This window comes from Chenopodium quinoa, unplaced genomic scaffold, assembly GCF_001683475.1.
Source record: "Chenopodium quinoa cultivar QQ74 unplaced genomic scaffold, ASM168347v1, whole genome shotgun sequence".
NCBI lineage: Eukaryota > Viridiplantae > Streptophyta > Magnoliopsida > Caryophyllales > Amaranthaceae > Chenopodium > Chenopodium quinoa.
Genome location: NW_018743074.1, coordinates 65,284 through 91,706, shown reverse-complemented (window position 1 = coordinate 91,706; position 26,423 = coordinate 65,284). Strand labels below are relative to the sequence as shown.

Sequence of the window (26,423 nt, the reverse complement as noted above, 5' to 3'; positions counted from 1 at the left end):
GAAAAAGAAAAAAAAAAAAAAAAAAAAAAAAAGAAGAAATTGATAGGCAAGGACTGCGACTATAATTTCGATCCTGATGCAAACATGGTCCCTCTCTTAGTCTCTCCCTCCTTATTTATTCCCTCCAAAAAAACCGTATTTCAAATTCCAGAATTGCCAATCGGTGCTGCCTCCTCCAATCCAGTCCGTAGGTTTGTTCTATATTTCTAATTTAATTCTATTTATTTATTAGTTATGATCTATGTATCAAAGAGATCATGTTATGGTTTTAATTTTGATCGAATTTTAAATCTGGGTTTACTTTTTCTTCTGTGTTTGGTTTATTGTTAATTTAGGGTGTTAGTAACCGAACTGCTGTAAACAATAAAAACAGAACAAAGTTACCGGGAAATAGACTGAGTCGCGGACTATGTCGCTCTCTTTAGAACATTCACGGTACTGCCCTTTAATTTGTGCAAGCAGTTCGTACAACAACCGGATGTTCCCCAGGATAAAACAGCCTTCCTCTATTGTAATTATACCGGTGGAACTGCACAAAACCACCGGGCAACGAAACACCAAAAAAGAAATGAAACTGCTCGAGGGTTTTGTTTTTGTGAGGAAAAATAGAGAGGAGAAGAAGATTGCTTTCTGTATTTGTTGTGTATAAAAAACAGGAAATCAACACGCCTTTTATAGGAAAAATTGCAACGTAACTGCTGCTGTTTAATTAGGCACTAATCACGCAATTAAAACGGTCATAAGTTGAACGTTCAAAACGGTTACAGAAGATTAATGCGTGGCAAAACGTTTAGCAAAAAATCAGTGAAAACGTTTGCATGATTAACGCTCCATTAATCAGTTTTGAAAAACGGTCAAATGTAATCAAGGAACTAATCACGCAATTAGCCTTGTCCAAAAAATAAGTTTATTTAATAAACCCAGCCCGGCTCGGTTCGGCGCGCGTGTGTGATAGATGGTTTACCATATAGGTCCTCCCTCTCCACAAAATGTGGGTAGCCCAAGGGCCACACCCCTTTAGCCCACTCTCTATATTATAAAGAGAGTAAAACTCTCATTTCCCACCAATGTGGGACTTTGAGTTTTTTCACAAAATTCACACACTACACACTTGTTGTTCCAACATAGGGTTTGCCTTGATTGAATTCTCTTGAATAAAAATTTAATGGTTGGTTTTTGGAAGTAAAGGCGAAAACTTGATCATCTGATTCTAAAGACTTGTTTTTTATTGCTAAAGTTTGGATTTTATGAAATAATTCAAACTGTTCCAATTGCGATTGTTATTTTGTTTCTACTTTGTTTGCAATTTGTTTTTCATTGTTTTGGTAATCCGTAATATAAAATTCCCCTATTTACCCAAAAAAACAATATTGATTATTTCTGATATATTTTTCCTCCTTCAGGTGTAAGTTATTAGACTTGGAGGAGCGTCGGCCCATTAAACGACTTAAAAAAGGGGATTCTGCTCATGGTAATGGTATACTGTTAGAAGACAGAATCAGCAGTTTACCTGATGCTCTACTAGGAGACATACTCTCATTCCTTCCTACTAAGGATGCTGTTGTTACCAGTGTATTGTCTAGGCGATGGAGGCGTGTTTTCACCTGGGTAACACGACTCACCTACATCTCTTTGTGTGGACCGTCCTTGTATGCCTGATTCTTTCCCCAATTTCAAGAGATTTGTTGATAACTTATTGCAACTGTGTCACTCTCACAACATTACCACTTTTAGACTTCACTTTGGCAGGGATGATCTAAGCCCTTACAAATTTGGAAGGTGTAAACAAGGTTGTTTACCTCAGTTAAACCCTATGCATCTTAATACTTGGATGTGTTTTCCATTAACCCGTGGGGTTAAAGAACTTGACATTCGTGCTTGCGTTAGGGAACCCGGTAAGCTGCCTTCGGCCCTCTTTGGTTGTCCGACACTCGAGGTGTTAAAGATCAATGTGAATCTTCATCTTGAAGTTCCTCTGTCTTTCTGTTTGCCAAACTTGAAAGAGTTCAATCTCACTTTACCCGTCATTCCTGATGGTGACTTCGCGACTAGGCTAGTTTCAAGCTGTCCATCCCTTGAACACTTTACTCTGAATGGTTACTGGAATCCTTTGAATCCCATTATGATATCTTCACCATCACTTCGTAGATTATCTGTAATTACTCGTACTTTTGGGAGTAGTTACCTAAGGACCGAGGTTGTACTTGATGTTACTAATGTGGAGTATCTAATGTATGACGACGTTTCTGCATCTCACTACTGCATTGGAGATCTGAATGCTCTTGTTGAAGCTGAAATCAACCAAACTGTTCCTGAGGATACGCTTAACCTTCTTTGGCGGCTGTCTAATGTTCGTCGTTTGTTTCTGATGGAATCATGTGTAGTGGTTTGTCCTTTGATCACCTTCAACCTTTTGTTTGTGCTTCAGAAATACTACTGTACTTTATCAATAGAGTTGACTGATTTGCTCTTTTTTGATCTAGGCTCTGCATCTTTGTGAATCAGAGCAGCTTAAGCTGCCTGTCTTTCGTAATCTGAATCATTTGAAGCTTGGTTGTTCTGCCTTTATTAGTTGGTATACATTGTTGATGGAGCTGCTTAATTGTGCGCCTTTTCTAGAAACACTTAGTTTACCGAAGGTTAGTGTGATGTCTTCTATTCCAGATAATTTAAAGTGACTTTTTAACTATTCCTGTGAATGTTGTTGATATACGACTTTATTCTCTTATATTTTCAGGGAATCGTATTTGATGATGATGAGGAGGATGAACATTATATGGAGATGTCTGGGCAAGAGTGTAAGTCTTGGAGTTGTACTCCCATAATCCCGTCTTGTTTGGCGAGTAATCTCAAAAGAATCTCAGTACAAGATTACAAGCTGACCGAATGGGAACTGGAAGTGGTTAAATATTTTCTGAGAAGCTCATTAGTTTTGGAGGACTTGGATGTAGCTTTGGATCGTTGGAAGTCAGAGACTGAAAGGATATCGCTCAACGAGACATTACAGAAGCTACCAAGAGCCTCAAAAACTTGTTCAATAAAAGTCCGTAGAGGGGACTGATTGTATGGGCACTCTGTAGTAGGTTGAATAACCAATTTGGCAGTGCCTCGTACGTTTCTCCGTGTGTTCTGTACTAAGTTATAAAGACATGACTGATAGTATGGCCGTATGAATAAGCTGATACTTGTATTTATTAGTGCTCTTTTCATTGTGTCCTGTACTAAGTTATAAAGACGGTGACCTTATATTTGGGCACTCTAATGGTTTGAATAAGCAGATTATTGGCAGTGCTTTCTATAGACAGTGTATGACTTTGTTATGTTATGGAAGGCCAATCTCCTCAAGGTGTTACAGCAAATGTTGTGCTTTTTTCTTTGTCTTTACTGTCCACCAAACTACCATCTTCTTGATATCGCAACCCATTCACTATCGTATGTATCTATATATGCAATCTTATGATATACGAGTAGGACTATAGGTGGAATTCGATCTTACTAAGTTAGTTGACATCTACATTGAAATAGATATTATGATTGGGCTTTACGTACAGGCCAAGAAGCTATATCTTTTGACTTTAGCCCCAACTATATTTTACTTTCTGCTTAATATGTCATACAAATGATATAATAATAGAATAACTTTGAAGTATTGATTTAATTTTTAAAAAATATATGTAAAATTTTGACTTTTAATAATTTTTCAGTGGTTTAATATTAGTAATTATCGTATTAATGTGGATGCCCACTTAGGTGTTAATGCTATGGCAGCGGTGGGTGTGGTGGCCAGAGATCATGAAGGCCAATTGATTTTTACTGCTACAAGGCGTGTGCCTTTATCATCCCCTGAGTGTATTGAGGCTCAAGCCGTTAGATTTGCTCTTATGTTGGCAAAGAGATTCGGCTATAGGAAGATTTGGGTGGAGTCAGACGCGCAAGATGTGATCAATACAATTCTGTACTCGAATAGTGGTAGATTACCTATCTTCTCTGTTTACAGGGATATCACCATTTTTAGAGCCTCTTTTGATTTGTGTGTCTTTTCTTATGCGAAAAGGGTGTGTAATAATGTGGCTCATTTAGTTGCTAGAGAGGAGGTGGGAAGTGAATTGGAAATAATCCGGTTTGCCCCTTTCTCACAAAGTATTGTATCTCTTGCCACGATGGACTTATCTTCTTGATATAATGCCTTACTTTTTCTTCAAAAAAAAAAAAAAATTATCGTCAAAAATATATTAGTAATTATTGAATCAATTCCAATCCTTTAAATTAGGCCCATATATAGCTGAAAGTCCAGACCATTATCGTATAGTTTCATGTATATAAGCATTTTTAGGGTTAAAGATTAATTGTTGTTACGTTTTTTAGATTAAGCTAATTTTTCCAAATTTTGGCCTGCGTGTTATCTTTTTCTCCAAGGTAAGTTTGTTCACAGTATAGTTTACAAATAATTTTCTCTTGGAACAACTAACATACAAGATTATGGTGATCCGTACCACTCTCACGAAGCATACTAGGTATGTTTTTTTGGTTGTTGTCCTTGTTGATATTGTTATTGTTTCTTTGATCATATTATTATTATACTATTAGGGTTTTTGTATGTTGTTAGGGTCTCCCAAAAAAATTTAATTCATTATATTAGGATTTTAACTTCTTTTGTGTACTACACATTATTTGACAATGAAGAATTAATTAGTGATTAATGGCTTAATTTGTTCTTGTTTCAGTATTAAGTAGTATTAACAACAATAATCTCGACCTTTCCTATTCTTCCCATCTCCCGATTATCTTAGATTAATCCTATCTTACGCGGTTTCTATATTTATATAGACTTTTTTTTTTTTTTTTTTTTTTTTTGTTTTTTGTATAAGTATGAGAAATCAACTATCACTTGAGTTCACTCAACGTAATGATGAACCTCAAATACGTTACAAACAAGTAAACAACACAAGGTAGATAAATACTATTTATGTACATACGTGATTTTAAATCAGCAGGAAATTTTGGAGTTGGAGGGGTAAGAATGTACGTATTCCCTACAATGTCTCTAGTGCACCAGTTCAAAGTCGTGCTATATCAAATCCCTGCAATGTTTCTGCTCAGAATCGTGCCACATTGAATCAAACGTACGTACGTACGTCTTAAACATGAACATTCTCGATTTAATTATCTGTATTTGCTATGACAGAGTACTACTATTACTTTTCTGTATAGATCATAAGAAGAATTACTAATGACTTTCAGGTCAAGCAGTGATGAGACATCATCAGGTACGCAACTTTTTTTTTTTTTTTCTCCTTTAATTTAGTGTTATTTACTTTTTTGTTTTTTCTTTTCCTTTTATTTTACCATGTTTTATTTCCTCCTTATTTAGTGTTGTTCGTAGCTTGGATTCTGGGTATACTTGGTTTATCTAGCGTTGCAGTCTACGACCCTTTTAAGGGGTATGTAATACAGCTTATTTTTATCCTCGTTTATACTCCCTCTATCCGAAAATAATTGTCACATTATATTGTTACCCCGAGCCTTTATAACTAAGTAGACTGTAGACTACGATTTGCTTAGTTATTAATTAAAGGTTTCCCATACTCCGTGTTTAGTACACATGACTATTATTTCCAAAATTGATAAAGTATTACTTGAATGATAAGCTTCTACTTACTGATTTTGTATGCAATTACACAGGGTGTACGACGAAATAGCAGCAAGAAGAAACTCGAAAAGGTTTAAGCTTTATCATTTTACCTCCTGAATTTGAAGTCCTAAATGTGGCAATTAGTTATTGCTTCTTTTAAGACTGCATTCTTTTTGCGTATTTTTTTTACTACCTCCGTTTATATTATTTGCAACGATTAGACATTTTTACTCTCTACTTTATGTCAAATCATTGCAAATAATATGAAACAGAGGTAATATTTTATTTTTATCACAAAGCATAAGCTCTTATAAGAGTTGATAAGTTAACATAAAGCGGCCTTGCAATTAAAATAAGTTAGGAATTAATTATGAATTTTTTGTGGCAAAACTGATAGATACTATTTATAATTATGTTTATACAGGGAGGAGATGAATGCACAAATAAGAAGGTCAGGATACATTTTTGATCAATAACCTCGACGATTACTTTACAGTCTACTTCCAATGTCTGATTTAAACTCATTCTTTTGTGTTAGGGAAGTTGAAGCGGAGGTCCAAAAACTCAGAAGTGATATGACAAAAGAAATCGAGGCGAAGATCCAAAGGGAAATGGAGCTGAATCAACAGAAACAACAGGCTAATGAAGCACCCGTCAAAGTCTCATGGACGAAGGCTATTGTTGGAGCATTTTTCCTGGACTACTAGGGACTTATTGGTAGACTGGTAGTAGCTGCGATTTGTTAGATTTTAAGGAAACAGAGGAAGTACTACATAGAAGTTCAAGACTTTAGAGTCATGACGGTCCATGAGTAGATTTGAGATGATCAAGAACATTGGCGTTAGTAAAATGTAGTTAGTTTATACTACTATTAGAGGACGTGTTTTTGAATACGTTTAGTTGTTGGGTGATGCATGGATACATGAGCAGATTTGAGAAGAGTCGAGGAATTGCCTAAAAGTTCGAGTTTACAGGGGGCAAAATGTAAGTAGTGTCTCGTTACATTTTGTCCCTGTTAGTTGCTGATTAAATTACGCGAATAAAATGTTTCATCTGCAAGCCAAACTGAATAACAATAACAGATTAATAACGAGTCTGAACCTTGATATTGAAACTTTCATTGGATATATATGTTAAAGAAAGGCATTGCCCACACAATTGTAACAAGACTTGATGGAGAAACGGAAGCCATTATTTACTTCCGTAAATATAAGCTGAAAACTTGAGTTTTTTAGTTCAAAAACCACCCAAACCACATTTTTACTGTACACAAATTACAAGTTTATAGGATTTTGATGCCTTGCACTTGCAAACTCTCCAAGGAGAATGTCGGACAAGCTAATCAACCTATTAAAATTCTTGACAGCTGAAATTTTTCGTCTGAGAAGCTGCAAAGGAGGCAAAAATCTTCGGACAAGAGAATCACTGCATTGCCTTCTCCTCAATTTCAAAACTCACGTTTTAAGACCTTTTCTGGGGAGGGCATGCTTCATTCAGTATTAATTCATTGCTGCACAAGGTTTCTGATTATTTTGCATCTCTGACATCCCTTTTCGCTTCAAGGGTAGTGCCCTCTTTCAGAGCCTCTTGTGCCTCGTTTTCCATTCCAAGGGCAAAAAGAGCAGAAGCTTGAAGATATGAAGCAATGTGCCAGACAGGTGAAATCACTTGAGCTTGCATTGCATCTTCTAAAGCTTCCTGTGGCATGTCGCTCATAAGATGTGAGAGACTGCGGCGTGCAAGGACTGTTGGAGAAATCATTCCACCATCAACGAACTGCACATAGTGAAAAGGGGCTCAGTTGTTAAGGCACAAGTTATCAGTGCTCATGAGATAGAGGATAAAACAAAATTAAATAGAGCAGTCAAGAGCATAAAACAGGTCTTTGGTCCCTCCATCCATATTTATTCTCTGGTTAGGCTGTCATGCACAAATATATACACAAAAAAATAACTAGGAGGGTGTGCCAACAGTGTTTGATTCAGAAAAAATTGCAAGTTGATCAGAGCAAAATCTGAGGGGTTAATTGGGAAGTAACCCCACTATCAATCGGGGTTGGATTTGTCAATCATTTCATAATGGCATAACACTTTGAACCCAACAAACTTTTTTTTTGAAAAAACCCAACAAATTTAGTAAGATATCATGTAGGCTGGTAGAAGACAATAATAATAAATGTGGAAAGAGTTGTAAAAAGGAAAAATAGGATCCCATTTTCACTACTCACTAGGGGTGGAAATTTCCATAGAGAGGCAAATTCAGGACATCCCAAAAAAGTAGGGTGGAAGATAACTCTGGGATGAAGAGAGTAAAACTTAAAATTCCCAGGCCTTGGAAGATGTTTTAGCCATCTAAATCTTAACCACTGCGACTCAAAAAACTTCCTCCAGAACATTCTTGAATGAATGAAACAGTCCAGCAAAATCTTTCTTCCTGGGCATATATCCCAAGCTACCAAGTTTGACAGCAGAAAAAACAAAAACTTTTCTATATTTGATATTTACACCATCATATAGGTGTATCAGTAGCAATAAAACACACAAAACAAATAATTGACACATACTCATGGTTCACACTCAGAATTCCTATATGATCCACTAAGAAATAGACATCAAATCATGCTAAACATGTCGTAGAAATCATCAAACAGGATAGGAAGGAAAAATCCACCTGTGTGTATCGTTCTATTGCTGACTTAAAATCTTTCTGCTTGAAGTTACTATCACCTTTCTTCTTTGATTCCAAAGATTGCTGCATTTGGTCAGTCCACATCTGAAAGGAGAGCTGCAGTATATGGAAATCCATGATAAGCTACTCATCAAGGATATTTTAATATGTATATAAACAGTCCTTACCTCCATTCAGAAAAAAAATAGTAGAATGGATTAAATTAAAGCCAAATAATGTACCAAACAGATACAGGCTTTAGAAGAGCTTATTCTGTATCCAACCAAATATAATTTGAGAAGTTATATGCTCAAAAAATTTAAACTGATTAGTTTGCCAAAATATGCCAGGCATACTTTGAATGAATATGAGAACAAACTCTTGACATGACTGACAACACATTCCATACCCATCATTTGAGTCTATTTGGATTTCAAAGCAAAGAAATAACCATGAGCTAGGCTTCTCCTTATATCAGGAACAAATCATGGAGTTGAACATGAAGAAGTGTGGATATAAGAGCACTAAGTCATCAGAAAAGCCAAAAATCTGAAAAGTCTCATCGACATGGTACATTATATTTATATGTCATGAACTGCTAACACCCAGCTACATTTAATATTTCAACAAACAGTTAATAGTCTCGTGCATATAGGCTGCTTGAAGCTAAAGCTGCATACATCATGACTTCCCACTGTTGTAATTTCTCATACTACATCAAATTACAATTACAATACTGATATTATTAGATTCAATCTGCTCTGGATAGACTAAATAAAGCAATTAGTTGAAATTGCCCTAAAGAACATGACTTTAAAAAGGAAATACATTTTGCCATAACTACAAAGTATCTAGTCAAAGACTGAGAGTAGAGACATTAGACGACAATTAAATCAAATGTAAAATAAATCACAAAAACAAACCTCATTTGCCACTCCTTCATCATCTTTATAACCAATTGACTCCAAAATTTCATGAATGGCAGTCAAGTCCCTTCTTACACATGCCTCACCCAGAGCAGATAAAGGCAAGGACGATGCACTGTGAGGGATACCCATTAACACATGAGAAGGAACCTGCATAATGAATTGATAGAATTAAATTACTAAATCATGAAACTTGCATAAATGGGTACATGTAATTATGTAAATGTTGACACAAAGACCAGCACAGTGAATGCAGAGGCAGACTGGCAGCTTAACTTAATTTATGGAAAAATTGGGGTGCGGGACTGCAACTTGCTACCTATTTCTGTGAATTAGGCCAAAACATACCACTTTTGCAACCTAATTTGCAATTTCCGCTTTCAGAGAAGAGGGGGGGGGGGGGGTATCAGTAGCTAATTAATACTGGTTTGTCTCCGTAATAACAAATCTCCCACTTATAAAATGAATAAATCAAGGCATGTGGCATGTCAGGAGACAGGAATAAACGAAATCTTAACATTTGCCAAATTACAACTTAGATCAGGAGAATGGAGGCATTCCAAGAACAGTAAATGGTAACTGACCTCAATTTCCTTTTGAAGAGGTGTCAAAGCTGAAATCAGTGACCTAGTGTTTGGTCGCTCTTGTGGTTCGTAATGTAAACATCGGGAAGCAAGGCGCACTAACTCAGTACCATCATCATTAGAAAATTGTCCTTCCAAGCAGGAATCAGTCAGCATCTGAAGATTCCGATCCCTTATCAAGTCTAGGGCCTAATCATATGCGTAATGAATAAGATTCAATCAATCAAAGATATTTAACACATGTCATATTAATCCTAGTCACTTTTCAGCAGTACACAATACTTTAATACTTTAGCCAAAGGAAAAATTTATTTATCCAATAATCCAACTTATTCATGCAAACATGAACATTACATTCCTCACCCAGCGCATTTCACAGAAACAAGTTAGACAAAATATCATTCTACTATAGTTATAATAAATATCTGAACAATAATGAAGAGGAAAGAGATGAATACATACATGACTCGGTGGAATATGCTTTCCGCTAATAAGGTCAAGCAACAGAGTTCCAAAGCTATATATAACACTCTCTGGTGTTATTCTCCCTACAACCATAACATAATACACAACAATAATTAAATTAGAGACCTCTAGGTAGATTACCTTCAGCTACCACATTGCTACAAAATATTAAAATAAATCCTATCCATGTGCAGGACAGATATATGGGATGCATATACCTGGAAGATATCTACACCCTCTCTACCTAAAGCGTTGAAATTCACTATTAACAAAGTTATGAGATGTCTGAACAATTGCAATATTACTCCTTGAAATTTAAATCTCGAATGTGGTTGTGACTTTTTGAGCACAGTAATGGTCAATGACTCAAGGAACCACTTTTGCGAGCAATGTGGATACTGTGTGGCTGTTATGTTCAATTATCACAGTAGCGATGTACTGATGTGGCAAAATATATGTAGCCTAACAGCAAACTCTATAATGGTAATTGTTTCCCAAGTTCTACCTCCCTCACATAAAGAACTTAACATTTTGGCCTTTGGGAAGGGCTCTGTTCAGACCATGGTCAATTTATTCATAAAAGTTCAGGTCACAAACACAAAACAAGCTTCCAACAGGAAATTCAGTTCAACCTACCTCCCTCACATAAAGAACTTAACATTTTGGCCTTTGGGAAGGGCTCTGTTCAGACCATGGTCAATTTATTCATAAAAGTTCAGGTCACAAACACAAAACAAGCTTCCAACAGGAAATTCAGTTCAACAAGGAAGAATATTTCATTATTACACTTTGAGAGAACTACGTAGTTATTATCTCACAAGAAAAAAGCTCAAAATAGTTTTTTAAAAAAATCTTTCATCATATATTTTGCCTTTTGCTTTAATTCCTCACTCAGTTTTTGGCACATGCAGTCTAGTTCATTGGTAATTATTATTTGTTTGCAAAGCTCAACTCATAATTGGTATGATTTCAATGTGACAAATCACATGTAGTTGTTCTCAATATCCTAGTTTCCTACTCAATTGAAGCAAATATCCTCTGATAGAGAAAATCCAAATTTGGTGAAAACATAGTTCTTTTTTACCCCTCTTGCTTACCCCAGTTTTAATTGATGACTTAAACCTTAAATAGTTCTGCACACACAAAACGACTCAACATATATAATACCAAAATTGATATAACCAACATACTTAAGAGTTAGGAAAAGCAGACTCCTAAAGCGCCTTAATTTCGACCCTTGTCCTTCAAGCAGCGTAAAGCGGAACAACCATAACACAGGAATATTGCTAGGGACTAAACTGAAAACCAAATTTCCTAATCACCCCAACTCTTCCATTGCAACTCTTCCCAAGTTCAACATGTTATTGAGCAGCTAACCAAGAAATCAAACCTAAAAGAACAATAATGTCTAATATTGAAAAGAAAACTCCACAATAACAACCCCTAATTCGAAAATGGGAAATGACTTGAGTTTTTCCATCATTATAGAAGATAAGTGAAAGAAGATAGGGAAAAGATCTTAATTTACCAGTTCTCAAATACTCTGGAGGAGTAAATGCCAGATTTGTACTATAACTTTTCCCATCTCTGCTGTTTTTCATCAAGCCAAAGCAAGAAAGCCTGGGATTACAGTCCTGCAAGTTTTCAATAAATGATTTGGAGAATATCGAAAGATATACTAGTACGATGAAATAGATTCATAGAATAATGACAAAATATCATATGGTGATTTATTTACCCCATCAAATAGAATTCTGTAAGCATTGAGGTCGTGATAGAGGGACCGTCCTCTGCTCGTACAATATTCCAAAGCTTGAGCAAGATGTAGGACAACCCTCAACCGCATTGCCCACTTCATTGGCTGTGCATCCCCTACCAAAGTGAGTAACAATGAACAATTCAAAATACATAAGAAGAATATTTAACCCTAATTTAGGGAAGAAAAGAGTCTTGAAGGTGGCATTGCATACAATGGGTCTTTATATAGCCTTAATTGTGGAGACAAGGGATTTAAACCTAATTCAGGTTTAAAATGTAAGGTGAGAAGCAGTTTTAAGACTTTCAACATAGCACAGCCTTCATATCAGAAAAAAAAAATATCCATTAGCTCTAATAAATTAACAAGCACGTGATTAGCAAAAACATTTATGAAGCTGCTAAATCATCTCTATAAGAAGATATGGAAAAGAGAGGAGGGGGGGGGGCATCAACAGGTACAGGCCCGATGAGCTTGAACCAGAATACTGCATATTTGCAAGACACTGTTATCAAGAACTACATGTAAGCACCCCACAAAGCTCACTAAAGCAACATAGCCACACAGACCACATACTTACAATGGAAAAGATGTTTTGCAAGGGTGCTGTTGGGCATGTACTCAGCCACAAGTAGCCTTTCATCGTTTTCACAGCAACAGCCAAGCAGATTTGCCAACTTCTGGTTACGAAGCTGACCAACAGACCGAGCTTCTTCCTGAACATGAGAAAGAAGGACCAGGAACACGGATTCAGCAAGGCAATAAATACTTATAAAACAATTCTAGCTAGGAAAGTTAAGATACTATCATGTGAGGGGTAATAATATTCAACATGTGCCAGTATATATTCATATGGTCACATATAATAACTCAAAATGAGAAATTTAATAGTATAAGAAAATCACACTTGAGATCGATAAGAATGGTGACTGAGGAAAAAAAGTTAACACAAAGGAAATTAAACTAAACTAACACAAAAACTACACACTGAAACTTTTGCCACGTAAATATCACACTCTGCATAAACTAAAAAGCTTATTGCAGACAAGGTGGGCACAGACAAGAATATCCATATTAAGTGACAATTGCACAGATAATTCAAATTGACAGCAGAGCATCTGATTCAAACAATCAACTTTAACTCTTCATTATGCTACAAATGATGTCGTACGATCCACACTCCAACTAGGGTATGCACATTTGACACTTCATTTTGGACAAGTGGACAACACGATGGAAAATATTTCATAGTATAGCAGATTAAAAACTTGGATTAGTACCAGTGTGGCAATGTCTAACAGTGATACTTGAGTCCAGACAGCATAGCTTATATTATTATTTTTAATTTTTTTAGGAAGACAACATAGCTTATATGACCTTGGTTAAGGAGTTCAATTTCAAATGTGACTTTTGAACAGATTGAAATTGAACTCCTTAATTAAGCTCTAGGACCTGATTTTTGCTTCCAGGAAATAAATACTAATATATATTACCTAAGCACTTAATTCTGAGCTAACATAGTGCAGCCATAAAAAATTCAGTAAGTCTTCTCTCTCAAGAAGTAACTTTATAATCAGAGAGAAAACGAGAGCAGATGAATGACAATCATCTGGTAATTCACTATGTACATTATATTAAAATGTCAAACATGAGCACCTACTAATGCATGACAAAACTCAAAGAACTACTCGTATGAAGGGTAAAGCATGGTAGATGATATGGATTCGAAGGACCATAAGAGAGCATCCTTACCAAAAATTGGCGAGAATCAGGCCATGCACTTCTATTAAAACGCTTAACAACAATTCTTGTCTGGTTCTCTAGTTTCCCTTTATACACCACATTTGGGGCCTTTTCACCATGCTCAGACACAATGTTCTCAACTGCAAAACCTGATGTGGCATTTTTAAGTTGTTCATATGTGAACTCGCGGAATGCAAGTAACCCAAGCCCATTATCATCCTCATTACCTGTTACAAAACATGATCACCAATCAGCACCGAAATTCTCCCAAAACAAACACACACTCAAGAAAATGACTATGCTTAAAATGTTGAGAAACTGCTTGACCTACCAGCATCAGGAGCCTCAAGCACTGCTGTCTTATTAGGTGAACCTAAGCAACACGTTCCAAGTTTAGACCCTTGAGATCCCATTTCTCTACACAGTTACCTGAAGCACAAGCAACAAATATACTTTTCTAGCATCATGCATTAAAAAGATAATTATTCTAACATAAAGGGGCGATTTAGAATTATTATCAAAACAGTATCCTAGTTAAATTTTCACCTAAAGCCTAAAGGCTCCTAATAAAGATGACTCATAAAATAAAAAAGTTTACTAATGCATGATAAAATCTTTCTTTCTATTTTTCTCTCTTTATAGTTTGTCCCATCAAAATAGCTTTTCAACTGTCACTAAATCGATTAAAGCAACAATATCATATAACCTAAACGAGTAAAAATTACATAGATCAAACAAAGTAAGCAGTAAATCTAGCAACCTAACAACCATTTTCTAGTAAAATCCAAATTACAAACAAACAGAATATTTTTCTATAAAGTTGAGGAATTGCTGACCTTTTACACACACAATCAGCTTGGACAGCTTCTTACTCCTCAATTCAGTCAATAGATTAGATTCTCACACTTCCAAAACCCTAAAAAGCATGGAAATTTATCAACAAATCAGCACACCCAGATCCAAATATCTCAAACCCAGAAAAATCTGATCAATTTTAAACAAAATTCAATCCAAAAAAAAAATAAAAAAATTGGGTACCTCGAAAATCAAACAAACCCCACTTAATAAATCAACTTAAATAAACCAAATTGGATCAGATCAAGCAACTGGGTCATCAAATTAATAAGTGGGGCATTGAAGATACACCCAAATAACAAAATCTAAGGAAAATCAAAGGGTTCAAAACATGAAATCAGGGAATTTTGACAAAAGAATTGGAAGTATTGTCCAAATTCATGGAATTTGAAGAAGAAAATAAAAGGGGGGGTCAGTCAATCAATCAATCCAAAATTTTTTGAGTAATTTAGAGTATACTAAAGTGACTCCATTATTAAGAGGATAAAATGGGTGTTTATGTTTAACAATTGAAGCAAAAAAAACAGTAGATGAAGACTAGTAGTAGGAGAGTGGCTGTAATAATTTTAGGCGTTGATTTTACAGAACGGCGCCAGATAATAATTGAGATTTTGGTCAATTTTTCTGAATTGGGAGAAGAAATTAATAAGATGAAATGAAAAAAAGAGAAGAACTTTATGGGAGTTGCACGTGGGTTGTACTCATACTTGAGATTCGAATCATTATTCTCTTTGAAGGTTAATGGCCTTTTTTAAGGCTACTTTTGCATTTTGTAATAATTAACTTTTCTCTAGGTAAAAGGCAAATAGGGAACTTCAGAGTTGTGAAAGAAGATCTTATTCATGCAACCTAGTGCTAGTACTCTTATAGCAAAGCAAATGGCATTGATGATTCAACACTCGTATGTGGTCACTAGTTAGCTTGGTCCATGAAGAAAAAAAAATTAAAAAATGACATACCGTAGGCATGTTAATGTGGATGTTAAATTTGAGATTAGTTTTTTTTTTTTAAATGCATGACAAGATATGACATAAAAAAGTAAAAAGTAAAAAAAAAAAAAAAAAAAAAAAACCATACTAAAAATAAGTGAGAATTGACTTATGCGGTTATGCACGATACAATCAAGCTTGAGAATTGCTTACCTAAGTCACAATTTAAAATTTTTGGCACTACATGAGACATTAGTAGTTAGCTTGTATGTGGACTAGACCTATGAACACTTGTGACACGTTAGTTCAACACGAGGCACAACTTGACATGACACTACACTACACACGACCATCTTTATATATTTTACGTATGACTGTGTAAAAATGTGTAAAAATGTTGCTCTAGTAATATGTTGCTTGATTTAGGATTCAAATCTTACTTAGTAAGAGTACTTAGAACATGAACATCAATAATGATATATATCCTTTTAGCTAGATGTTTGGGTTGCTTAAAGGATTCCTATTGATGCTCAAATAGCTTGAAGGATTTCTCTTCCTAAATAGGAAACAAATCCTCAACCCCAGCCAAAATATTGATTATTTTTATATTTTTTTTAATGAGTAATTTATTATATTAATAGAAGAAATGATATATGGTGGGGGTATATGTAAATAGGAGAGAAAAAATAAAAAATATCCTTATTGATAGAAAAATTAAAGAAAGAGAATGAGGCAAAGGATAGAGATAGTGAAAAGTGATGTGGAAGAAAGAAAATGCAATGTATTAAATGGACGTAATGGGAGATAAATTAGAAAAGGATACAAGTATGATGTATCCTCCCTTATGTTCACGCTCTTAAAAACAAAGATTCCCTTACCTTATAACCTGACATGCAGATGCTAAAACTAAAAAATATCGTGAAAGTTGATGTCTGATGAGAATTCTCCATAATTGGGGAAAAAAAAAATCTATGTTAAATTATTTTCGAAATCTCAATCTCCACCGTAAACATAGCATTAACACAGGTACATTATCCGGTATACTCTGCATTTTTGAAATTAGGTCGATTCTAACAAAAATAGAATCGATTAATGTTTGAGGGTACAAGTATACTTTTATAAATGAACAAGTCATTAATTTCTATTTTTTGCCGTTTTTGTTCAATGTAAACACAGTATACTACCAGTCTACAAGTATTAATTAAAAAACAAAAATTAAAAATTGATCGAGATACCAAACGAATCTTAACTTAAGTGGTCTAGACAGATCGAAAGGAAAATTTTGGTTGGGCCATTTAATGGTTAATTCACTTAATAGTGGTATAAGGAGTGTTGACTGGGCCTGGCTACCCGATGATTGGGTGGTCAAAATCCAATAGGAGATGTTAGGCCTGAAGGCACCTAATCAATTATACCAGAAATTGGGGATTTAGGGTTCTTTTGTCAGTTAACTGTGAAATAGCAGAAGTTCGGTAATATAATTTCATAATTTGAAGCCGAAAATTCTTTGCCAAAGATGTCGAAGAAAAACAATCTTGCTACTCGCAAGAGACAGCACGATTTCGATATGCGAAGTAATCTTTCATCTTTCTCATCCTTTCTAATTTGATTTTATTGTCAATTTAATTAGGATTTTGCTAATTGAAATTTCCCAAATTGTTGCTGTATTATCAGGAGAAAAACAGGAGAAAGAGAAAAAGGCGAAGAAGCTTCATGCTAATAAGAACAAAATGAAGGTAATTAGTACTCCATTGATTTTGGAATTTGATTGAATATCATGTCAATGAAAATTGGATGTTTAAGTGTTTTGGGTCAATGTTGTAATTTGTCAATTAGATTTGTAATTTGTCATGTGTAGGTTGATGGGAGTGATAAGAAGAAAAAGAAAACGAGTAAATTCTCAGTGAAGAAGAAATTGAAGACCAAATTGTCGGCGTCGGCGAAAGCTAAAGCTCAACAAGCTATGGAGCTTGATGATTAAGGTTTAATATATTATCTTAGCAATGCCAATATGATTTTATTTGCAATGAACTGACTTTCTTATGCTTAGATGAATTTTCATATGGTTTAATGTGGTTGCATCAAAACTTAAATTCAATGCAATTTACTCCGTTTATCTGGTTGTTCTATCTGATGCCAATGTTGTAATCAATAATTCAATACTTCCTTCGTGGTTTAAAAAGGTGTTCTACTTATTGTAGGTCTTATTGTTCTTGTGTTGAAGTTAGCATTTTTATTATTATAGATACTATTGTGGCAATGGAAGTATGGAACTATCTAATGAGTCTCGGGCTGCTTATATCAAAAGTGAGTTGCCCCATTGAATTGAGTTGGTTGCTAGCGGACAGTTTTTAAGATACATAATCATGCTTGCGAGATTGAAGTTTAGGAAGAGAAATTTCCAGGGAATGCAATTTTGCGTGGTAGGCTTCCTACAATCGAGAATTTGCTATATATGCAAGTTTATGTGCTTGATCCTTAGAAATAAATAATCAGGCGCGAGAGATGGTAGCTCCACCTTTTTGGCCGGTTCCATTGTCTACAAGTCTACAATGCTTGGTTAATGTAGGTCATATTAGAAATGGTAGCCTTCAAGCATTGGGTAACTATCTGTTCTGCATCTTTGCTTGTCTCAGTTTTTGAAAAAACGAGGTTAACTTGGATATTGAGGAATATTCTTTTGATTTTTTAGGAGTAAATCCGGTCAAGGAGTGCATGTATATAAATAAAGAAGTAACTTACCTTGGTCATTTGAATTGGTAATTGTATCATAGGATTTGGCTTTTTATGGCCCGTAGGCTGTAATCCTGTTTCCCACTTATTTGCCAAAGACAAAGATTAATTGGGTTATGCAAACTGCAGAGATTTAGAGGGTTTTCCATGTTAATTATGAGAATATCTTAAATAAAGGTTTCTAGTTGGGGGAAATTATCCTATATTATCAGAGATATCTGCATGGAGCATTTCTTGTAAAGTAACTGTTTAAGAAGTAAGTAATTTCTAGTTGGGATTTGGGAAATCTATGACCTTGTACTGAAGAAGCCATTGAGCTTGTTAATTTTGCTACTTATCGGCTGTCTCCTCGCAATAGTTCAATTTGTTGAATAACTATATCAGCCAAGCTGGGTTATGTTATAATTTCTAGTTCATGTAGTTAATTACTTTCATTATATTTTGCATTCGATGTTTGTCACAATCTTTAGCACACAATGGATTATGGTCAGTATCCCTCTGAATACCTTCCATCTCTTTTATGCAGGTTGTTAATCTTGTTTCAGCAGGGGCACCCACGGATTTCTCCCCTATAGGCTCTGGGTGATCATTTGCTTTTTTTTTTTTTTGGGATTCAATTATCCATTATAAAGATTCGATGTGACTGCACCGATTGTTTTGTTTTCTGTAGGCTGGATGTATTCATCTTACTTTTCGCTGCTGTTAATAGTCATGGTCTTTCGATAGAGAATTTTATGCGAAGTTTTCTAGATCGTTCTGCTTAGTTAGAAGAACTCGTTTTCATGTACCCTCAATGTTCTTCAGGGTTGTCAATTATATCCAGACATATGATTACATTTCCTTTTGCATTTCTAATACTATGCAATACAGAGTAATTTAGCTATGAATTATTAATGTTTGAAGGGGATTTTCTTGGCCAAATGTGTGATATTTCTTAGTTTTCAGGATTCACACTTCAATTTTTCTGAAAAGGAAAGAAATTATTGGCCGTTTGTACGCCAACAGCTCCAGAAATTTAAATAGAGTGAACCAAAAATTTTCGAAGTGGATTGTGAAGTGAGATATAAAGAAAGAGGATGATTCAGTATTTTTATTTTACATTTACATAATGACATACTGTAAAGAGAGATGATAGTTAAACCAAAATGTCTTAAATTGTTATTAAAAGATAAATTATAATGTTTGAAAGAATTGAAACGACATGATGGAGTAGTGTTTTTGTTCATTACAACCTTTTATTGTGTACATTAGTGTAAGACAATGCCAATCTTTGAGACAAAAGGTGTAACATTGGCCAACTCAAGTAACCAACAAATATGACTCAAAATCACCGAAATCTTACCTATATATAGCTTTAGGCTGCGCCTGTGCATATTGGGGTGATGGTGTTAGCTGTGCCTGTTACATATTGTGTCCAAATGCGCGTCATGTCAAGCTTATGTGCTTTTTTAACTTAAATGTAGCCTAAGCACGATCCATAACCTAACTCTTGCAATGACATTTTAAGTCATATCGTGCGGTGCCTACCCATATCTATATTCATATTATACTTTATTTTAGATGGGTCGTATAATGCCTTGAGCCAGCTCACACTAGACCCATTTTCTTCTTTAATTTAACTCGAACATCCGATTTGACGACTCTAGTAGAGACTAAAGACCACAGAGGAAACATATGATCTACAAGCACGGGTTGATAATTGTTTGAGATGGGGATTGTGGTGGGAGCACGAGGTAAGGTTCTAAAAAGGAAGAAAGAAAGAAGTGGATGATGATTGATGATGAGATAAAACTCACAAAAGAAGAGCTAGTTTATCCACAAGAAAATTAAATAAAATTTAAATAATAAAAAAAAAAAAAATCCCATTTTCTTTCCTTTCATTTTCTGTTACCCCAAAAAGAAAAAATTAACACTGTTTGTAGTTTTGGATAGACTACATTACACTACACTCCAATTTTCTCTCTCTTTCATTCATTCATTCATAATCCCGCCGTAGTGGAAATGAAGTGTCATCTTCAACCTCACAGAATCACATAATCTTGCTAAAATCCATCCTTTTTTCCTCACTTTTTATCATTATTATAATTAAGATTGATGATAAAATCTTCCTTTAATCAAAACCACCTACATTCTACCCACTTAAAAAAACTCATCTTTCATTAATGGCGGCGCTTGATCATTTGCAACTCTAAAAACCCAGAATTTTTCTTGTATTTCTTCAATTTTAACCCCTTTTAACAATTTTTGTTATATTCTTCTAAATGGTTTTTTTTTTTTTTTTTTTTTTTTTTTTTTTTTTTTTTTGTTAATGGAGTAGTACAAGATTTGGTTGGCTAATTATAGGTATGTTCTGTAAACTTTTGTAATTTTGATTATTTATGTTTTCTCTTAGTTAGTTAGTGTAAGGTACTTTTGGAATTTTGTTTGGTTGCTTTTATTATTATTTTATGGCATTGCATGTCTGTTTTAATTAGTAAATAAATTGATGCGCTGTTACCTAGTATGAAGTTTTTGTTTGTGCTGCAATTTTGGTTGGTTTCCTTGTAAGTGTATTTCCTGTGCTCATTGTGTAACTTGGTGACACGAACCTGACCCAACTACAATTGTTAACACACTCTTTAAAAAAAGCCTGGAACTTGAAAAGTTTAGAAAACTAGTAGCATAATTTGCACAATAATAACCTAGATCCAAATGTTGTCCCATGTAACAATAGCATGTCACAAATCTGAATTTAATTGTTACCTAATTCAATTTTTATTATTTAGTTTTGTTAGAGTTTTCATCACTCAACTCACAAGTTTTTGAACTTTCTTTGCTGCAGCTTTTAAATTGCTTGAACTCCTGAAAATTTCTTGTGCCTTGGAAACAAGAGTAGCTGTTGACTAGGGAAATTAAGCACATTGTAGTGTATTTATGTGTCTGAACTGAAGATTCAATCAGTTTTGCTATAAAGGTTGCTTCATAGTTTCCAAGCCTTCTTAGATCAAAGAGGTGAGGAGACTAATTGGGTTGAAGGTATATAATTTGTGAAGTTGATTGGAAGCTAAGGGTGTTCTCAATTGGGGTTGTGCAAGTATCTTTGAATTGCTGTGATTCTGTGAACTAAATGCATGGAGAGGGAACCTATGCCAATGTCAGGACCTGGTGGCTTTTATATGCAGAGAGGATTGGCCGGGTTACATGGGCCGCAAGGTGTCCATTCATTGCCTAATTCCGGGATGCCTTTCCAATCAAATGTCGGGGGCTCTTCAGGACCGAGTATGAGGGTGGAACCCTCTTCAACTGTTCTATCAGATGGCCGTGGTATAGGTGCACCATCATCAATGCAGGCTTCTGCTACACCAATGCGAAGGAAAAGAGGAAGGCCTCGGAAATATGGAATTGAAGGGAAAATGTCATCAGACCTCTCCTCTGTATCAGCTGCCCCTAGGATTATGAACACCTCAACTGAGAAGAGAGGTAGAGGCCGGCCTCCTGGTAGCGGAAGAAAGCAACCATTGGCTCCCTTTGGTAAGATTTTTGACTTTCTCAGGGAATGGCAATGACATGTTTTGCTTCTGCTTAGCTTTTAGCAATTTGTTCATAGATGGCCCTATTGATGACCATAATAGATTTATGGTTTATTGTTTCGCCACTTGATGCACTAGAATGCCTGAACTCGCCTAGTAATTGAAATGATGTGTTTTAAACATATGGTAGTTTGAGGGTGGGTTTATACGCCTTAACTAGTGTAGTTCATGACTATGAGTCACCTCTTAAGACTCAATGTGCTTGGAGAGATGAGTGCTAAACTATGATAACCTGTGCTTGATGGTTTCCAGTAATGTCAATTGTATCTGTGATATCAATGTCACCAGTGATCTTGGTTCCAAGTCTTGTACCTTGGTTTGTCTTGTTGCATATCTGCTTTTGAAGCTTATTCACTTTCAAAATCACGAATCAGTTGTGATGTTCCAATTTGAGATACGGAGTATTGGCTAGTATAAGTTGGTAATTTGGCAAAATCTGCTAATCTGTAACAAGCATAACACTGGCTTGTCCATGGAACTAGTTTGTCGTATTGATATTTGTCTATGTTTCATTTTCTTACCAGGCAAACTTGTGTCTGGCTCAGCTGGTGTGGGCTTTACTCCTCATGTTATTAAAGTTGCAGCAGGGGAAGTATGCTATCTGTCTCTATTATACAATAATCCTATTTTTGTACTTGGCTTTGAGAAATAGATTGATTATTTTTGTACCAGAAGTTTACTGTCTGGCTCTGTTATGCATGTTTACAAAGTTTGTACTTGCTATAAATTTTTAACTTATGTTGACCCAAGTAAATTAATGTTATGAAGAAATTTGCAGCTTCGATAAAATAAACATAATATGCTTGCTGTCTGACGTATGTTTCAACATTGCCCAGGACATTGCATCAAAACTCTTGGCATTTGCACAACAAGGGCCTAGAGCTGTATGTATATTGTCAGCAAATGGTGCTGTCTCCACAGTGACCCTACGACAGCCCTCAACTTCTGGTGGTACCGTCACATATGAGGTTTTTACCACTTGATTAGTTGCTATATTTTGCATTGTTTCAGACTCATTGTTCTTAAAACCTTTGTGCATATCCTGAAGCCCTTAAAACTTTAGATAAGGGAGAATAAATTTGTTTTGGAAGAATTTAGGTGAAAAAACATAGCCATAACCACCCTGTTTGCATTAAGATCCAATTAATGGATCTTCTCACCAAGGAACCTTGGCATCATTAGATTTGTTACTGCTCTTCCAAAGTTCCAATAATCTATTGTTTTTAGCTAACATAGCCATAATCATGTGCTTGCAAATTTAGCTGACAACCCATTTAGTTAATATTGTTTTTTACATTAGACTGCTTTGACCTCACCTAAAGCTTTAAACTGTTTTTCAAATCTCTTAGTGCTGAAAATTGGTTTGTGTAGGGGCGCTTTGACATATTATGCATGTCAGGATCTTTCTTGCTTCTTGGTAATGATGGTTCTCGTGATCGAAGTGGTGGTGTGAGCATTTCACTTGCAAGCCCTGATGGCCGTGTCATTGGTGGAGCCATTGGCGGAATGCTTATTGCAGCCTGCCCTGTTCAGGTAAGCTTACGATCTCTGTTGCCTTAGATATAGAATATGCTTTGATGCATGAAGAATCTAGAGTAGCTGGAATAAAAAGAAGTGATGTCTGTTTCATTCAATTAAAATATAAAGCTCTACTTAGAAAACGGAAACACAGCAGTAATTCTAAGTTGGAAAATTTAGGTAATAGTTGGGAGCTTTTTATGGACATCTCCGAAGACAAATCCAAAGATCAAAGAAGGAAATGAAGGTGGTGAAGATTCGGAGCATTATTCTGTTGACAACACGATGATGGCTCCTCCAAGTGGTCGACAGAGCCAAAATTTATCGTCTCCAACCTCTGCGATGGGTGCATGGGCTAGTCCACAAACGCTGGACTTGAGAAATTCTCATATGGACATTGATCTGATGCGTGGATGAAAGGGATAATTACCTCTGTAAATATCTTCTCTCTTTTGAAGATACACTAATTAATGTCTAATCTAACTATTGTATATCAGCAGCTCAACCCAAAGAAAGGAGTAGGGCTCATTTTAGGCTTGATACTCCCTTATTTTGACATGGAAATCATGTTTATGTCATTCTTACTAGGCACTGAATACTTTTTTTTTGTTTTTTTGAAACCAGGCACTGAATACTTCGTATATGTTAGGTTTGCTTAACAAAATTTTCTTTCATCTGCCAAGTACCTGCCTTGGATAATGAATATTCTGATACATAGTACGGAGTATATGTTTGATGCTTTGACGTTGTAGTTTATGTCACTAGTGTAAACGAGAAATGCTCGTATCTGATTTTTGGAAATCGAGCGGAGCCAATCGTCAAATGCTCAAATATCTAGCAGAGTTTCTTGAGTCTGGAGTGGTTTGTATCGAGTGGTGGTAAGGTTCATTATGTGCATCTCCAAACCTTACCACCCTGGTGGTAACTAGTGATTGTCTGGTTGTTTTTAGTCTTGTTACAGTAAGAATATAATTACTCATCTAATTGACCAACATACTCTACTTATACAGTGCAGATCTTAATTCAGGCATCAGTTCATACAGGATTACAATACATAATATATATTTACTTCCATATATAATACTTGTTTATAATGGTAGCAATAAATTTTAGCTTAGTTGAACCTCTTACGCATACGTTAACCGTACATGAATAGTACGCTACTAGTTGTACTAATTGTTATTTAACATAATTGAAACAACATGCACAGCATTACATGAGAACATTTAAAAAAACTCAACTAGTCACTCAGAGACCAGGTAATTTGCATCTGACCATACTGTTCTGAGTCCTCTGGCACTCCAAGGGCGCTCCAAACAGCCTTAGACGCATCAACAACATTGCTCTCACAAGGCACTTGGTACCCATGTTCTTCATCACACCCATTTCTGGAGTCACACTCATCCACGACCTTCGCCCTTGTCGTCCGCCCATTGCCATGAATGATGATCTCCTTGGAGCAGCGGGACCCCCCGTTGTACCATCCAGTTGACAGCGCCACCACAAGGGTATTGCCAGAATGGTAGCTGCCGTCGCACTTTGAGGGCCCACCCCCATCCCCACCCTCATCAAAGTTGTTTAGAGTCAGCACAGCTTGGGTTTGGGCAGTAACCGGGGGCGAACAGTCATAAGTAGTGTATGACTGCCCAGCTTCGCAACAGTTGGCTGTATTGGGGTTACATTGGCCGCCACCGGTTCCGATCAGGGGCTGGCCTGGGTTGCAAGCTTGGGCATTGGTTGTGTGCAAGAATTTGGTGGAAATTGTGAGGAGCACTACTATAAAAGTATAGTAGTAGGAGCTTGGTGTGCCATTAACAAGCTTTTTCATAATTGTTAGTCGTGTTTGTGATGCTTAATTGTGCCCCTAACTTGGGTATACTTATTGAGATTTTAGTCAAGAAATGGTACATTGTTAGTACTATTATTTATCGTGGTGAGTTAGAATAATAAGTCTAAGTCAAAGTCTACGTGAGTAAATGTGTGTACATGTTATTCTAACCCAAAAACCACGATAAATAATAGTACTAATAATGTAGATGCCCTTTATTTACTAAAGCTTGGTAAATAATAGTACTAATAATGCCCTTTATCTACGTCACTCTTTAGTAAATTTAATAGATGCCCTTTATTTACTAAAGCTTGGTCATAATTGGCTAGAATAATAAGTCAAAGTCAACGTGAGTAATAATTTGCATTAATCAACCGATATGCATATGTGTGTACATATTATTAGGTGCAGCCAAGGGTATTCTTTAAATTTACATGGGCCTTTCGCAAAATAATGGCAGATAAGCTATCTCCATACGTTTTTTGTTATTCTCAATTATTGTATACAAGTATTATTTATAAAATTGCCAAAAAAAAAAAAAAAAGAGTGGGTGTATGATGCAGGTGAACGATACAAGGGTGTGAGTTGTGATACACAATAACTTAAACATACAAATACTTTATACTTGGCCACTTGAAAAACATTGTATATTTATCACTCATATCAGTCATATGTCATATTGTCTTTAACCTATATTTATCTTGAGATAACAAGTAGAAGAAACACCACTAGAACTACTAATAATGCATTTAGTCCATTGTTTTGTCACAAAAAAGGACCAATTCCAATGAGGATATCAGCACATTACAAATTTTCACATCGAAGCACTAACTTAATATATGTACAACAAAAGTGAAAGTATAGCACAAGCTAAATCAGGTTACAAAACTAACATCCAGTATCATTCATCAAATGACGAATCCTCACCTATGAGCAAAACTACTCTTTTGAAGTGATGGGAACAACCTTTTTAAGATACTATTCATGTTCTGGTTGAAAACATCCAGGAATATAGTATGCCTAGCATACACATATGGACAGACGTCTGGATTTCTTATAATGACTAGGGGATCATCGATTGTCTTCAAAGCTTCAGCGATCACATTGCGAAAGCTGCAACCCTCTCTCTGGAAAAAGACTTCTTTAAAAGACTTTGGCAAGAATGATATGGCATCTGACCTGTTAATCACATCATTCAGCAGCACCAAATACTTTCCT

At 35.6% G+C, this 26,423-nt stretch overlaps 6 protein-coding genes and 1 long non-coding RNA gene across 8 annotated transcripts; 5 read left to right on the top strand and 2 right to left on the bottom strand.

Moving 5' to 3' along the window:
- LOC110731517 (putative FBD-associated F-box protein At3g50710) lies at positions 1-3,240 on the top strand. Its single transcript, XM_021911365.1, has 4 exons — positions 1-191; positions 1,404-2,386; positions 2,484-2,639; positions 2,738-3,240. Exons 2-4 carry the CDS (start codon positions 1,652-1,654, stop codon positions 3,059-3,061), a joined length of 1,215 nt encoding a protein of 404 aa, XP_021767057.1. The 5' UTR covers positions 1-191; positions 1,404-1,651; the 3' UTR covers positions 3,062-3,240.
- A 521-nt stretch (positions 3,241-3,761) lies between these two features.
- Positions 3,762-4,178, top strand: LOC110731470. Its single transcript, XM_021911322.1, has one exon. It carries the CDS (start codon positions 3,762-3,764, stop codon positions 4,176-4,178), a length of 417 nt encoding a protein of 138 aa, XP_021767014.1.
- A 1,510-nt stretch (positions 4,179-5,688) lies between these two features.
- Positions 5,689-6,515, top strand: LOC110731450. Its single transcript, XR_002513310.1, has 3 exons — positions 5,689-5,721; positions 6,057-6,083; positions 6,171-6,515. It is a non-coding gene; the product is annotated as an uncharacterized LOC110731450 (long non-coding RNA).
- Positions 6,516-6,724: 209 nt separating this feature from the next.
- LOC110731516 (probable serine/threonine-protein kinase BSK3) lies at positions 6,725-15,436 on the bottom strand. Its single transcript, XM_021911364.1, has 12 exons — positions 14,812-15,436; positions 14,610-14,689; positions 14,105-14,202; positions 13,783-14,000; positions 12,611-12,746; positions 12,013-12,146; positions 11,803-11,908; positions 10,272-10,357; positions 9,810-9,998; positions 9,223-9,375; positions 8,303-8,416; positions 6,725-7,408 (listed from the first exon to the last, which is right to left on the bottom strand). Exons 3-12 carry the CDS (start codon positions 14,184-14,186, stop codon positions 7,160-7,162), a joined length of 1,467 nt encoding a protein of 488 aa, XP_021767056.1. The 5' UTR covers positions 14,187-14,202; positions 14,610-14,689; positions 14,812-15,436; the 3' UTR covers positions 6,725-7,159.
- A 1,489-nt stretch (positions 15,437-16,925) lies between these two features.
- On the top strand, positions 16,926-19,173 carry LOC110731515. The gene is made up of 4 exons (XM_021911363.1): positions 16,926-17,131; positions 17,232-17,293; positions 17,416-17,539; positions 18,817-19,173. Exons 1-3 carry the CDS (start codon positions 17,074-17,076, stop codon positions 17,536-17,538), a joined length of 243 nt encoding a protein of 80 aa, XP_021767055.1. The 5' UTR covers positions 16,926-17,073; the 3' UTR covers position 17,539; positions 18,817-19,173.
- Positions 19,174-19,816: 643 nt separating this feature from the next.
- Positions 19,817-24,085, top strand: LOC110731513 (AT-hook motif nuclear-localized protein 9). Of its 2 annotated transcripts, none has more exons than XM_021911361.1 (6): positions 19,817-20,633; positions 21,112-21,800; positions 22,384-22,451; positions 22,696-22,827; positions 23,231-23,392; positions 23,565-24,085. In XM_021911361.1, exons 2-6 carry the CDS (start codon positions 21,401-21,403, stop codon positions 23,664-23,666), a joined length of 864 nt encoding a protein of 287 aa, XP_021767053.1. In that variant the 5' UTR covers positions 19,817-20,633; positions 21,112-21,400; the 3' UTR covers positions 23,667-24,085. The 2 variants fall into 2 exon arrangements, with proteins under 2 accessions (XP_021767053.1, XP_021767052.1); XM_021911360.1 differs by having other exon boundaries at positions 19,882-20,633; positions 23,558-24,074.
- LOC110731514 (putative ripening-related protein 1) lies at positions 23,987-25,267 on the bottom strand. The gene has a single exon (XM_021911362.1). It carries the CDS (start codon positions 25,203-25,205, stop codon positions 24,618-24,620), a length of 588 nt encoding a protein of 195 aa, XP_021767054.1. The 5' UTR covers positions 25,206-25,267; the 3' UTR covers positions 23,987-24,617.
- Between the last annotated feature and the right edge of the window lie 1,156 nt (positions 25,268-26,423).